Below are 15,699 nucleotides of genomic sequence, written 5' to 3' on the forward strand. Positions count from 1 at the left end.
GTGAGAGGGGCAGGGGGTGGGAGAACCTCTGGCAACGGGTCGATCGAAAGCGCAGCGCAGAGAAATGCACCACCTCTGCTCTGGTCTGGCAGCTTTGCTGGCACACCACCGCGTCCGCGTTCGAGAGAGAGAGAGAGAGAGAGAGAGAGAGAGAGAGAGAGAGAGAACGAGAGGGCGAGAGAAACGGAGAACGACGTAGCGGAGAGGGATCGAGGGAGAGAGAAACAGAGAGAGAGAGAGGGATAGCCAGCGACCAATACCGACGCAGGGGGAGGACGAGCCAAGCCGACTCGCGTTGGGCTAGGTCAGGTCTACCCGAGTTCCACACACTGCTCTCTGCGTGTGCCATCCAAAGAGAGACCCCGAAGGCGGAGACCACCCTCGAAAAAAAGGGTTGATACGCGACGGTACTCACGGGGAAAACGCGTGTCCGGTGTATCCTCGTCGATTATAGTTGTTGTGCGCGCCGGTTCCGCGCGTAATTCCGTGTAATTCTGCGTCTGGTGCTCGACGGAAATCTGCGTCGCGAGCCGAGTTTTGTCCCGGCGTTATCGGCGCAAAGCGTGCACAGTGTGCTCTCGCGACTCTCGCTCGTCCTCGATATCCGTCGTGGTTTCGTCTCTGGTTCGACCAGAGAAACATCGTGTCGTCGATCGGTCAACCGATTCACCGATTTACTCCGTTTCCGGTGCATAGTTCGCCGTTGCTCGTCAACTGCGAACCCGATCGACCGGCTCACCCCCGTCCGAGTTCGAGCGGTTTCCCGTCCCGGTTGTTACACCTGGGAAAGTAAAATAGGGCCGGAGGAGGGGGTGCGAGACGGAAAGAGGTGAAGCACGTCCAAGTGGTTCGTTCTCTCGCGTGTGTGTGTGTGTGTGTGTGTGTGCGTGTGTGAGCGTGTGCGCGCGAGTGTGTGCATTCGAGAAGAGAAGGAGAGAGTGGCGAAGAAGCGTGTGCCAACCCGGACGATTTTCCTCTCCGGTACCGGAACGATCCCGACGATCTTCGTTACGATCCCGATCGGAAAGAGCGGCCGACACGCAGAAGAGAGTCCTTCCGCGAGCAGCATAGTTGTTGACAAACAACGTGAACGAAGAGAGTGCGAGTGGTTTGATCGAGAGTCGGGTGCAACGGCAGCAGCAGCACCCCGCGATCCCAACAACTACTTTTCCTCGATGTCCTGATAATCGATAAGCGTGTCGTATAGGTGGCAGAGGACCGCCTAGGTCGGCAGCGATCGGCCTTATCGACGTCGAGAGAGAAAGAGATTTCGCCTTGGCTTCGGACATTTTCAAATAAATGTTGAACAACACCGGCGCGTTTCGTCCCTCGACGCGAGGCCGCTGCTACTCCAGGCTCCCGAGTCTGCCGAGAGTCGTCGGGATGCCGATCTCCCTTAAGAATCACAGGATCACGTAAAGATACCGGTTCGCCAGGAGCGTTTAGTCTCTCCTCTGTGATAAACGGCACACCGATCTCGAGCGAGATCCGATACGCGACCAGAGCACGGAAAAGCACCGAGCGCAGCCACAGGGGCCAAGGATCGCAGGGGATTCGTCGACTCTCGCAGGTCGCGAACCGATGCGTCAAAAGGCGTGAGTAACGTGCCTAACGGTGCACCGCCACTCTCCGATCATCGGGTACCACCGTGATCGTATCTCGTCTCTTGGAACGCGCGGAGGGATCGTGCGACTTCGAACTCGAACTCGATCTCGATCTCGAGGCAACGATCCTCCGGGCTGTCCCCGAGATTTTCCCATCGGGAACGGGTTGGGTCGTTCACCAGAAAAAAGTTGGTGCAACGTTCGGCCCGCGGTCACAGGGATGCGAGAACGGCTCGATCGTCGCCGAGCAGGAACATTGATCGGTGGAGCACCGTCGATGCGTTTTCCAAAGACGCGAGAAAGAAAGGGAACGCGTCCTAAGGGCAAAGTGAACGTGGGAGTAATAGAGAGGGAGGGAGAAAGCGAGAGAGAGAGAGAGAGAGAGAGGAGGCTTCTCGTCGTTCGTGGAAAAGAACGCCGAGACTCTAGAGAGCGAAGGGAAAAGGGTTGAAACGAGCGGGTCGGGCGCGAGGGGGTGGAGGCACGAGGGTGGCAAAAAGTTACGCGGAAAGTTAACGAATAGTGAACGGGGCTGATAGTGCGCGATTTCCACGGAAATGGAAATTCAACGAGTAGCGAAAACCCCCGAGCGCGCGGGCGTGCGGGGTCGCGCGAGGGGTTGAAAGGGGGTGAAACGGGGCGAAAGGAGGGGACGGGGACGGGGGTGGACTTCGGAGTTTATGCCCCGTCCCGGCCCCCTCCCTCTCACCCCTGCAGTCGATCAATGCGTGGACGGGTTTCACTTTCGCGGTGTTAAAGTGTTGCACCGCCGCCGATTCAGTGGAAGGAAAAAAAATGCGATTTTCGCGCAGCACGTGACTACGTCTCAATGGGACAGGATTCGCGTGGACTGTTTTTCCGGTTAGGGCGCAACGTTCCCCGATGCGTTTCTTCTTTTTTTTTTCGACGAACCACGATCCGCGTTATCAACCGGGTGACACTTTCGAAACGTTTCGAGGATTATCGATCGCATCGATTCACCGGGCCGGAGGGAATCGAAACTATTTATAACGGGCAGCGCTCGCGCCGGCCGTCATTACGCGCGAATTATTATTCTTTTTTGCCACGCGGAAAACAGTCGGCGACCCTCGCGCACAATGCTTGCAAATTCGCGAAACGTCTCTGTTTTTCTCTCTCTCTCTCTCTCTCTCTCTCTCTCTGTCTATCTCTCTGATCTATGCGTACCAGTCGCGTTGTTCGGAACAAGCGAGAAAGTCGATCGAAGACGCTCGCGCCGGGACTAGAACATAACGGCGCCTGGATATGTGCTAAACTTTTAGTAAACAACTCGCGGTTATAACGGTACCTAGATGCGTATCGAATCGCCGGGTTCCCGAGGTGTACGGTCGAACAACCGCGCCGGTCGATCACGAACTTTGCTCGGTACACACCGCCGCCTCGCAAAGAGTATACATGCATCGAATACATACATCGCGAATACATACACCGCCGTTTCTCCGGCGGTTTCTTCTGTTTTTAGCCGGCGTTAAGAGTCCAACGAACCCAAACTAACGTCACCTTTTTTTTTCTTGTGTGTTTCTCTGTGCAGTGAAGGATGGAGGCCAGCGAGTGGGATCACGCGACCTTGAGGGAAGAGGAATTCGAGCAGCATGCCGTGTATTTGGTACCGGACGTGGGGGCGTCGCCAGGCGACGCGAACCGCGCGGAAGCGTCCCTGCCGAGAAATTTGGTCCTCAAGCCTTCTCAGGCCCTCCACGATGTACGTTCCTCCGCCAAAGAATCATTTCTCGAGACCTCCTCGGTGAGAGTCGCGAGAGACCCTCTTACAAGCTCACGCACGAATCTCCCTTTCCTCGATCGATTTCGGCTCGATTAGGATCGACACGTAGGAAACCCTTGGAAAATTGTTTTGCGTCGGGTCGTGTCGGGTCGGTCAAGTTGAACGATTCGGATACCGATCCGGCTCCGTCGAGCTAATTAACTTAGCGAGCGTCGTGACCTACAGTCCAAGTCAATCGTCACACTTTCCTCGGTGACAGCGATCGAGCGACGAAGAGAGAGGACGATAGCTGCACGATTCTCGCACGTATCGGGCTCGGGCGTAACTGATACGCGTCCGATACCCGCTGCTACCGGTTCAATGTCTCCGGATCGCTTCGCCGGAAGCGCGATTTTCCAGTCGATGGTTCACGCTAGACCGGCGTTTTCCCATTGAAATTTCCATTAGTCTCGTCAACTCGCGTACAACAAGAAACGTGGAGCATTTTCAAAATTATAGACACGCGATTCGGAGAAGAACGAAGGTGTAACTGTTTTTTCCCGGCTTTTGATCTCTCCTACGCGATACTTCGATTCCGATAACCGGCGTTCTTCCAATTTCGATTACTTTCGAATTACTTTTGCCGTGCAACGGCGAAGTTGAACATTCGCGAAATCGTATAGGCGCGTTAATCGATTCGAAGAACGTTTGCTTCGAACCTGGAATATAAGGTGTAACTGTTTTTCCCAGCTTTTGATGTCTCCTACGCGATACTTCGATTCCGATAACCGGCGTGTTTCCAATTTCGATTACTTTCGAATTATTAGGTTGGCAAGAAAGTAATTTCGGTTTTCACTAATAGATAGCTTTATGTTTTGTTCGATTGATTTCTGTTAACGTTGCGTTTGTTTTCCTTCTGACATTTCATAACTGCATCTCTTAGGTTACTTCTGAAGCAAATTGCACGTAATTTTGATTAAAATTGTTAGTTCCGTGTCAATTTGAACATGGAGTGCAAGAACGAACATTATAGGCACATATTGCTTTTTTATTTCCGTAGAGGTAAAAAATCTGCCGAGGCTCACAAAGATATATGTGAAGTTTATGGCGTGGATTGCTTAACAGAACGCACGTGCCAGAATTGGTTGAAAAAATTCCGTTCTGGAAATTTCTCACTTGAAGACGACCAACGTTCTGGTCGACCATCCGAAGTTGATGATGACCAAATGAAAGCCATTATTCAATCGGATCGTCGTATAACTGTCCGAGAGATTGCAGACAGGTTAAATGTCTCGCATACAACTATAGAATATCGTTCAAAAAGTCTCGGAATCGTTCAGAAGCTCGATATTTGGGTTTCACACGAATTGAAAGAAATTCACTTAACGCGACGCATCAACATATGCGATATGCATCTCAAACGAAATGAAATCGACCCTTTTCCGAAGCGAATCGTCACTGGTGACGAGAAATGGGTTGTTTGCAATAACACAACTCGAAAACGATCATGGTCGAAGCGTGACGAATCAGCCCAAACCACGCCGAAAGCTGAATTGCACCAAAAGAAGATCATGTTGTCAGTTTGGTGGGATTACAAAGGTATTGTGTATGTTGAGCTGCTCCCAAGGAACCAAACCATCAATTCAGATGTTTATTGCCGACAACTAACAAAACTGGACATAGCAATCAAAGAAAAACGGCCAGAGTTGGCAAATCGCAAAGGAATCGTGTTCCACCATGATAACGCTAGGCCACACACATCTTTGGTAACACGTGAAAAGTTATTGGAGCTTGGTTGGGAAGTGATGTCACATCCACCGTATAGTCCTGACATTGCACCATCAGATTATCATTTATTCCGAAGTTTACAAAACTCTTTGAATGGTAAAACTTTCACTAATGATGATGGTCTGAAATCGCACTTGGATCAGTTCTTCACCGAAAAGGATCAGAAGTTTTATGAGCGCGGAATTATGAAGCTACCAGAAAGATGGCAAAAGATCATAGAACAAGATGGAAAATATTTTATCGATTAAAATTCATTGCTTTGATAGAAAAATTGGTTTTTATTTCACCTAAAAATACCGAAATTACTTTCTTGCCAACCTGATACTTTTGCCGTACAACGGCGAAGTTGAACATTCGCGAAATCGTATAGGCGCGTTAGACGACTCGAAGAACGTTCGCCTCGAACCTGAAGAAGGTGTAACAGCCCGATAGAGTTCTCCGCGCACCTTCTCCCCAGCTTTTGATTGCTCGTAGGCGCGAGGAATCGTTTGCGCCGCGGAAATAGACGGTCGCGGGTCTCTAAAAATATTCCTTGGATAAAACTGTTGAATATGACGTCTATTCCGACGACGACCCGAATCGACGATCGTTCCTCGCCGAGTATTTCGGTTCGGCAGTCTGCTGGAAGCTCGACGTTTCGAGCTCGGGAGAAAGCATTCCGTTTTTATCCGACCGTCCGGATTATTATTAACGCTCCGAAGGCGGACGTTTTTCACGAATTTATGCTAGCCGGTGGCCAAGCCCATTCAGATCCTCGCTTATCAATTCTTCGGCATCTATTCTCTGCACCGGGATGCATCGATCTCCTCGTTACACCCTCTACGACCGACGATATTTTATATCGTAGAACGGCGCGGACGGTGTCTGAGGTCGCGCGAGGGTCAGACGAAAGATTCGTGTGCGAGAATTCGTGGCAGCGGTCCTAAGGAATCGAAACGATACCTCGAAAGATCGATCCTTGCGTCGGTACTCAAAATCGTAATAACCAAACCGCGTTCAACCCATTTGCATCATAAGGAAATATGAAGAGAACGCCTTTATCACCAAACTTTTGTTTTATTATATTTAACCCTTAACGCTCCGACTTTGAATTGTGTATATACCGGCAACTCCAACTTATTCTCATCATTGGACTGCGGATCTTATGCATTTATGACAAAAATGGATAGACGTATTTTAAAACAGTAGAAACATTAGAAAACTTTTAAAATACTGTTACATCATTTTCAACCTATTAAACATATTAAGAAAGAAAATAAATTTCTATTTCACTCCAGTCTGTTGCAATTCGGGTAGAAAATTTTTATTTTGCACGAAGATCCGCAGTCTACTCATCATACTTCGACTCGCAAGTTTAAATCCGACACTTAAAATGATACAATGACGTATGAATAATAATATCAAAGGCATTCAAAACAATCTTTATTCATCTCGGGAGTAATATAATTTTGATTACAATATTTATATTAATCGGTCGCACATCGGTGGTGCCTCAGAGGCACACTTGGAGCGGTAAGGGTTAAGTACAAGAATGACTACAAGTATAAGAACTTCATATTTCAGCATTATAAGAAAAAATAAATTGACCGCATACATACGGTGACAGTGACCAGGAAAATTGAGGGTACGTGCACGCTAATGATGCAAATGAATTACAGTACACCGCACCGACTCCGACGAATATTCAAAAATCGATTACACGTGGTCAAATTATAATCGTTTGCTTCCTCGAATTTGCACTTAGCAGTGAGAAATATCAAAAAGTCTATAATCACCAACAAATTACGGTGACATTCCCAATATCGTACAGTAAAGGAACTAACGATCGTCCTCGGAAGGCTAAGAGTAGAAACGATTTTCTTTTTCGTAAAGAAAGACAACTCGAACGCGGACACACCCATAGAGCATCGACGCAGGGATCAAACAATTGAACGACTTTCTCGCGGGAGCAAAACGAGCTTGCCTTAGCTTTGTCGACGATGGCTAATCGAAAGGTTCCGTGTGTGCGCAGGTGTTGGGAGTTTGGAGCACGAGTTACATACCGAAGGGGACCCGGTTCGGTCCGCTGGTGGGCCAAGTGTACACCAAGGACTCGGTGCCGGCCGACGCGAACCGGAAATACTTCTGGAGGGTAAGGACACCAATTCTGACCGGACACGAAAATTCTCGGTGATCCGAGGACGCGAGCGTGTTGTTATCGGTGGTCGGGGGCCCGGTCTCTCGCGGGATCGGTAATCGGAAAAAGGCGCAGAGGGAGCGAAAAGGGAAACGGAGAGGATAGAGAGAGAGAGAGAAAGAGAGAGAGAGAGAAGCCGGCTAAGACCAGAAACTGGTTTGAACCGATCTATGCGAGCCTTAAAGCGAAACCCGCGAAGCCATTGATGCCTCGTAACGAATTGATGAGTTACGATAGGGAACTCGGATTCCCTCTCGATCCTCCCTGCTAAATCGTCGACGTTTCCCAGCCGCTCTGCGATAACCACCGCGAGAATCAACTTCGATCGCCGGCGTGTTCGCGGACACGTAGAACCGTGGAATACAGTCTCCGTTTCTGATCGACAGGTGTACAAGAACAACGAGCTGTTCTATTACATCGACGGTTATGACGTCCAGAAATCGAATTGGATGCGTTACGTAAACCCGGCTTATTCGTCCGAATCGCAGAACCTAATAGCATGCCAGTATAAGGTGAGTCGGACGACGCTCCGTCATCCTGATCAGTGTACGCTGTCTCGACACCGACACCGAAGACCTTGTTGTTTCTCGTTGCAGATGAACATTTATTTTTACACGATCAAGCCGATACTACCGAACCAAGAGCTGTTGGTCTGGTACTGCAGAGAGTTCGCGGAGAGGCTGAATTACCCGTTAACTGGCGAGCTGATGCTTCAAAGAATACGTGAGTATGCTCGAGGAATTGTTACCGATCTATACCGGTTTTCCACTCGATATTAATCCTTCTGTAGGTCTGCCCTTTTACAACTCAAGTCTTTCTGAAAATTCGTTTTCTTATCGTTAGGATGTTTGTGCAATTTGTTTGTAGACCAATCTTAAGGAAATCGAACGAAAGAAAACCCTATTTTTCATGGGAACGGCCTCTGTGGATCCAAAACAAAGAAAAATCGTATTCGATTCTACTGAATTCTGTGTTATAGCATTTTTTGAGTGACTCCCTGGTCACTCCCTTTTTTGAGTGACTCCCTCCCAAGTTCTGCATTATGTTATGTTTGTAAATTGTATATCTTAACCCTTTGCACACGAAACTAGTTTAATTCCAAAACGGAACATTTCTTCCGACCTAGAATATTTCCCTTCTATACAGGGTATCCCGAATTTAAATGGCAAAACTTTGACGAGATTTGCTCGTTTTTGCTTCGTTTTGGAGAAAATCGCAAAAATAGAAACAGAACAAGTTTTCATTTTTGTACTTATTTATTTACATTTTATTTACGTTATCATCTATTTAATGTGGATACTGTTCAAAATGTTGCCCTCTTGCAGCAATGCAAGCATTACATCTAGCACTGACTTGATAAATTATATCAGTTAAAACTATATCGTTGCTTATTCAACAGTAGAATATGTACGCGGCATTGTGGCTGAAGTTATTCACTCCAAAATATCTAACTGACTAAAGACTGATTAAGGAATCATAAAAGAAAGCAAGAATGTAAACAAACGAAAGAATGTAAAGGATAACTACAAGTGTTTACGTATCTCACTGTCACAACTCACACAACAATGTCAAAACAATCAAAAATACAAGTGTATACTACTCAAGAGAGCAACTGACAACGAGATATTGAATTTTTGCGATTTTCTTTTTGTCTTAGTTTTTCAGTCCCCTACAATTTTTCTACGGCTACAGATTTTGTTCAATAGAAAAGCGTAACGTTCCACTTTATAAAAGTTTGGTTTCAAATAAATAAATTCATCGGTTACATTCAGCGTCTATTTTTTCCTTGTTTTCATGTACATATAGAACAGGAATAAACACCGAGTTAAAGTTTGTTGCCCTTTCGATAAATATTATTAACGATATTCCAAATATTACAAGTTTCCGAATATTTGTTTATTTTATTAAAAATTCTCGAGAATTTTCGAGAAATACAGGGTGGTCCACGCAATTGTTACAAGTCATAACTCCGTTATTATTGCATTTACGAGAAAATGATAAAGGAGAAAGATAAAGTAAAAAATAATTAGGGTAGCATGGCAAAAAAATTAGATCTCGAGATATTTTCAAAAAATGTCATACATTTTCTTGTATTTAGTGAAATACAGCTACACTTTTTCAAAATTTTAGTTTTCGTACTCGAGTTACGATACTGAATGATGAAATGCTTACTCGTACAAATCGGTGTCTGTTATGATAACGATGTCGAAAGGGTGTTTACCTTCACAACATAGCCATGAAGTGTTCGAGTATCTTCTTCAATGAAGACATTTTTCGAAAATATCTCGAGATCTAATAATTCTTTTGCCATGCTACCCTAATCATTTTTTACGTAGAATGAACGGAAGAATCGATCTGTGCAAAACAAAAATATGCATTTCTATTTAAAGAAATGATGCAATCGTTAATCGCACATGCACTGCTGCATCTAAAAAAAGAATTTAAAGGCCTACAGATGTAATGCTCCTCGAACCGTTTATCTTTCTCCTGTATCATTTTTTTCGTAAATGCAATAACAACGGAGTTATGACTTGAAACAATTGCACGGACCGTCCTGTACAAGTCTTATTTCTCATTTCTCGAGAAACGAAAAATGTCGAGAAACCAGGAACGCTAAGAATTTTACGCTAAGACACGGATTTCTCTCGTTTCCAGGACAACAAGTACAACAATCGGCGTTGCCGAACGAGCTGCCGCCGAGCGTGGACTCGGTCTCGCCGCTGAAGGACGCGTCGATCTACGAGAGACGATCGCAGATGACGCCGACCGATGGATCGGTGCGATCCGACGAGGGCTACCACTCGAACGGCTACCACGACGAGGTGCTCACGCCCCCTGAGGAGAGCAGCGAGTCCGACTCGGAGAACAACTACGTGCTGGACTTCAGCAAGAACTCGAAGACGTCGGTGTGCAGCAACGAGGTGCTCGACAAGCAGGACAACGCGGCCGCGAAGAACGAGTACAGGAAGGTCAAGATCAAGATCACAAAGACCTACGGGAACTTCCAGGCGTCGAAGACCGGGCTGGACGGCGCCGTGAAGGACAAGGAGCAGCAGCAGGAGTTGTCGAGCAGAGCGGTGACGCCCGAGTTGCAGAAATCGGTAACGCCGCCGATGCTGTTGCAGAAGAACGCGGTGGTGCTCTCGACGGTGAACGAGGACGAGATCCACGAGAAGAACGCGAAACCTTTCTACGAGCCGGAGGTCAAGGGTAACATGCCCGGTTCCGGGAGGCCGGCCTACCTGGCCAGTCCCAGCAGTTCCATCCTCGAGAACATCCTGCTGCGCAGCAACACCGACAACAACAACAACAACAGCCACAGCCACGTGCATCACCATAACCCCGCTGCCATGCAGCATCATCAGCAGCAACAACAACAGCAGCAGCAGCAACAACAACCGCATCATCAGATCCACCATCAGACCCACGTGGACTCGGTGACTCCTCCTCCGTCCAGCCCAACGGAGATGGCCTACTCGTACAAGAAGTCTCATCGTTACGGGAACATTCTCCCGTGCAGCCCGGACTCGAGCTCGAACCTGCCGATGCAAGCGGACACGTGCGTGAACTCGACCACCAGCGGGAACAGCGCGCTCCCGATGCAGAGTCCGACGAGCAACTTGCACTCGAGCACCGGCCCGGGGAACACGGGCCTGCAGTCCCATCCGGGGAGCATCCATTCGTCCAGCAATCCGAGCAATCACCACTCGAGCGGGAGCGTGTTGTCCTCGAGCACGATACTGACGTCGAGCACCGGCATACACACGTCCCCGGCGACCAGTAGCGGCGTCGGCGTCGGCGTCGGAGGTGGTAGCTGTCCGACCAAGAGGAAGAGCAAATCTCCGTCGCCGTCGGGGACGGGCCAGGGTGCCGCGACGACCTCCACGATCCTCTACTCGAGCTCCGGCGGCTGTCAGATCGAGTCGAGCCCGGTCTACCCTAACTCCGCCGCCAGCGCCAACCAGAGCGTGTCCATCTCGCCGATCCAGTCGCCGTCCTCCTACCCGTACGGCATCTACCATCAGAACAGCTCGTTGCACCACAACGTCGCCCCGTTGTCGATCAACTGCACCGCCTACTCGCCGACCCCGAGCGGGAACGTCGTCTACGAGAGGTCGGACGGCAGGAGGCTCGAGGCAGTGACCAGCAGTCATCAGCTACCCACCTCCTCCACCATGCAGATCGACACCAACCAGGCGTTGATCGCCGGCACGCACAATCTACACCTAGGACACCATCCCGGCCTCACCATACACGCGAACTCCTCCTCGTTGAACCGGTACTCGCCCGCGAGCTCCCTATCACCGGACGACCACGGCTGCTCCCAGAGCGGCTCCCTCAGCCCGAACTCCCAGGGATCCAGGGGATACAGGTCCCTACCCTACCCGCTCAAGAAGAAGGACGGCAAGATGCACTACGAGTGCAACGTTTGCTGCAAAACCTTCGGCCAGCTGTCCAACCTCAAGGTACACCTGAGGACGCACTCCGGCGAAAGGCCGTTCAAGTGCAACGTCTGCACCAAGAGCTTCACGCAACTGGCGCATCTCCAGAAACACCATCTCGTTCACACCGGTGAGTCTTTCGAACGATGCCACTTTGCTTCCTCCGGCGTGAAAACCCTCTGAGAAGGGACATCTGCATGACCGCGAAGGTCGACTAGACTAGACACCCGCCGCATAACGACCATGACCGACATGGAGAACCTAGCATAGTTTAGAGTAGTACAAATTCCGAATGAACCTCAGCTGACCAGCTCATGCTGAACTGCGAACCGTTGGAGTACCGAAATTTATGGTTTTATAGCCGTAGTCGCCTCTAACGAAATGTACCTCTACGACTACTCTTCCTAATTTTCCACCACTTCCAACACCTTCGAAAACACACCCTTCAACCGATCATAGACAACTTCCTAAGACCACACCTACCTCCGAGCTTCCCTAATTTCTATACGATTATAGCAAGATCAGAACTGTTTCCGAACTTCCAACGGCAAGCCAAGTCTTGCATCTAGCAATAAAGATTCATGTTCTTCGGAGTTTGACCCTACAATCATTCGACGTCAGCCTACCTAGCCGCGATCCGATTTTCCCAATTCCGGGATCGACGCGACACCACATTGCTTAGCCGAGAGCCTGCTCTGAGCTGTTGTTGTTGTTGAAGAAAAGGGTTGTGGACCTTTACGGTAATTGTCACAGAAATATTCGAACCGGAGAATTTGTTTCGTTGATTAGGATTATTTCTTGTGGGGACGGTCAAGTAGAATGTCCTTGCGAGGAAAGGTAGCCTAAGATAGGCCTACGTTCAGCCTGTATGTATCTTACGGAAGAAGAGTATGTACTTGCGGTAGCATTTGTGATACTAGTTGATTAAGAATTGTGCTTTGGAAGAAGAACATTTGCAGTATTATCACCAGTACCGCTGGCTACTATAAATTGCATACAACCTAGGTGCTGGTCCAAATGTTCGGATTGGGAGACTTTGCGCAAAACTCCAGAGTCGATTGTCAGAACCAAGATTTTTTATCGTGTTAACCCTTTGAGCGCTATGAACGCATACATGGGTTTTCACACAGCCATTCAATTTGGGCCATGAACACATATATGGGTTTTCACACAGCCATTCAATTTGGGCCATGGACACATACATAGGTTTTCACACAGCCATTCAATTTGGGCCTTTTATTTTTTTATATTGTTCATGTTATTATTGCTTAATGAAATAATTTAATGAACAATTTGGGCCATTTATTTTTTTTTTATATTGTTCATGTTATTATTGCTTAATGAAGTCAACGGTTCTGTTAAGGTTTTTCGCGGTCACTGCTCAAATTATTTCAGCCACAATCAACATATTTTGCAATGAAATTTTAATCATCCCAGCATGCGCTTCGTCGTAAAAAGTAGGCGGGCAACAGCACACTCAAACTCAGCGCTCAAAGGGTTAATACGTCGAAAATAATGTAGTAAAAGTTCTTCTACTGTCTTCGCGATCGTGTACTTCAACAATTCATTCTCGTCATAAATGCATCCGCAGTCTACAAATGTGAATAAATGCCTAAAGATCTAGCGCAGTAGTGTAGGATATCTACAGGCTGTTCCACAAGAGCGTGGACGCGATATCTGAGTGCATAATCTTTTCTGTAAAAAAGGTTGTATAGGTCGAAAGTGCATTTAAAGAACTAATACACACTTGCTTAATAATGTGTCCAATCACCACCATCAGCGATTATTGCTTCGCAACGTCTGGGCATACTTTGAACCAGCTTTGCAGCGTATCGGACAGGAAGAGATCTCCATACTTCTCGAAAACGGCGAACTAGCGTCTTCAATTTGAAAATTCGCTTTCCTCGGAGTTTGTACTTCAGGAGAGACCAAACGTTTTCGATTGGATTGGCATCGGGGGACCGAGATTGGACATTGTTCCAATCACGACAAACGTTTTCATGTGCCCACGCCGACCGTTTTTCGACGCGCTTTGTTGAAAGCAACGGCTTCGAAAGTGTACTACGCCGTGCAACTTTATTTTCTTCCAACCGACGTTTAATCGTTACCATGCCTATTTTTATGCCCTTTTTCGCTAACATTGCTCGCGCTTTGCGTAAGGAAAGTGTCGGATTTTTCGAAAAAAGCTGCAGAATTGCTTCATCGTCCCTTTTCGTCGTAGCTCGCTTCGAACCTCGATCAGGGAGATCGTCGACGCAATTTGTCTCTTTGTAACGTTGCGCCCACTTATTTACAAATTCGCGAGACTCGTGCAGATATTTTGCTGCATTTCCAACACTCATTTTTGGCCGTTTCGGGTGCTGGCACAAGAATACTGCTTCGAATCGTTTAGCGTATACGGCACTCGTCTCGAAACGACTTGAACCTCTCGGTGACAGAAATGATACTAAGAGAATCGGGGCTATTGCGTATTAGAGGAGACATTGCATGTTTGAATTGGCACAATCTTTGCTGTATTGGGTATCACACAGATATCGCGCCCACGCTCTTGTGGAGCAGACTGTATAAGAAAAGAGATTTAACGACGGAATCTTCGCAGGTGAGAAGCCGCACCAATGCGAGATCTGCAAGAAGAGGTTCAGCTCGACCTCGAACCTGAAGACGCACCTGAGACTGCACTCGGGTCAAAAGCCGTACGCCTGCGACCTATGCCCCGCGAAGTTCACTCAATTCGTTCACCTGAAGCTGCATAAGAGGTTACACACGAACGAGAGGCCCTACACCTGCCAGGGCTGCGACAAGAAGTACATAAGCGCGAGCGGCCTTAGGACCCACTGGAAGACGACCAGCTGCAGGCCGAACAACATCGAGGACGAGCTCGCTCTGGCCGCGGCCGTTGGCTCGCCGACCTACTACGAGTACGGGCCTGACATGAATGTCGGTGAGTGAACGAAACCTACAAATATTAAACAAAACAATCGAACCCCTCCTCCACGAACCTGAAAATTCCCAATTGTGATCAATCATCGAAAACAAATTTGGCTCCTTTTCTACTCCTTTTTCAAATAAAACTTTTTGCTTCCGGTATGAAACTAGCGTTTCAACTCCCGTGTGACGTTTCGTTAAACTCGTCGATCCTATATAAATGGTTGCTCAGTTAAATCGGATCAGAACAAGCTTTCGTTCAAGCATACGCAAGCTCGCTTTCATGTCCGTGTCACTTTCTCGGTAAGCTGATAGAGCGTCGGGTCATTAGGTTCGTCAGATCCCGGAGGATCGATCGATTCACAGGCGACAATAGAAACGTGAAGAGTCGAAGAATCGTTGTCGATTTTGAAACTGTCCTTGTCGCGAGCCGTGGACGCGGCTCCCCCGAGGTGTTCACCGTAGAGGATGAGCAGACTAGGCTAGTTTGATAGGGGAACGTTTGTTCGTTTTCGGTTGCAGGAAACATGCCGAAGGAATGCGAACTGGAGCACATCGAGAACTACGAGAGGCACGGATCGACGCACGGGCCGCACTCCACGTCACTCCACAACCTGGAGAACTCCGTGGGCAGACCGAGCGTCATAGAGACCTCCCAGCCTCACATAATCGAGTGCACCTAAGAACGGGGGTATGAGCCCTTTCGCTCCAGCGCAGAACCTAGCCGTGGAATAGTAAACGAGTTGCTCACGACAGACGAAACGTACTCGTACCCCTGCTTCCCTTTCGAGAGCTATTCCCGGAACTGTAATAATTTCCTGAAATTTCATTCGTTGTAAGCAGCAGCGTGTGTAATGATCACGAACTCTGTGTGTATAAAGTACGGTGAGGGTGGGTGTGGGAATTTTTGTTTGGGGGTAGGAAGGGAGGGGGGGTTAATACGAGAAAAACACCGTAGGAGAATATCGTGTGAAAGAGACGCTTCGAGATCGAAAGAGAGAGAGAGAGAGACAGAGAGAAAACGAGCGGTGTTCACGCGTACCG

General features: G+C 48.2%; 1 protein-coding gene across 1 annotated transcript; it reads left to right on the forward strand.

Moving 5' to 3' along the window:
• Nucleotides 1–1,537: 1,537 nt before the first annotated feature.
• On the forward strand, nucleotides 1,538–15,549 carry Blimp-1 (PR domain zinc finger protein 1). The gene is made up of 8 exons (XM_076803356.1): nucleotides 1,538–1,595; nucleotides 3,154–3,324; nucleotides 7,124–7,243; nucleotides 7,675–7,800; nucleotides 7,885–8,011; nucleotides 9,944–11,860; nucleotides 14,330–14,671; nucleotides 15,178–15,549. Exons 2-8 carry the CDS (start codon nucleotides 3,160–3,162, stop codon nucleotides 15,336–15,338), a joined length of 2,958 nt encoding a protein of 985 aa, XP_076659471.1. The 5' UTR covers nucleotides 1,538–1,595; nucleotides 3,154–3,159; the 3' UTR covers nucleotides 15,339–15,549.
• Nucleotides 15,550–15,699: the final 150 nt, after the last annotated feature.

Source organism: Halictus rubicundus, chromosome 2 (assembly GCF_050948215.1).
Source record: "Halictus rubicundus isolate RS-2024b chromosome 2, iyHalRubi1_principal, whole genome shotgun sequence".
NCBI lineage: Eukaryota > Metazoa > Arthropoda > Insecta > Hymenoptera > Halictidae > Halictus > Halictus rubicundus.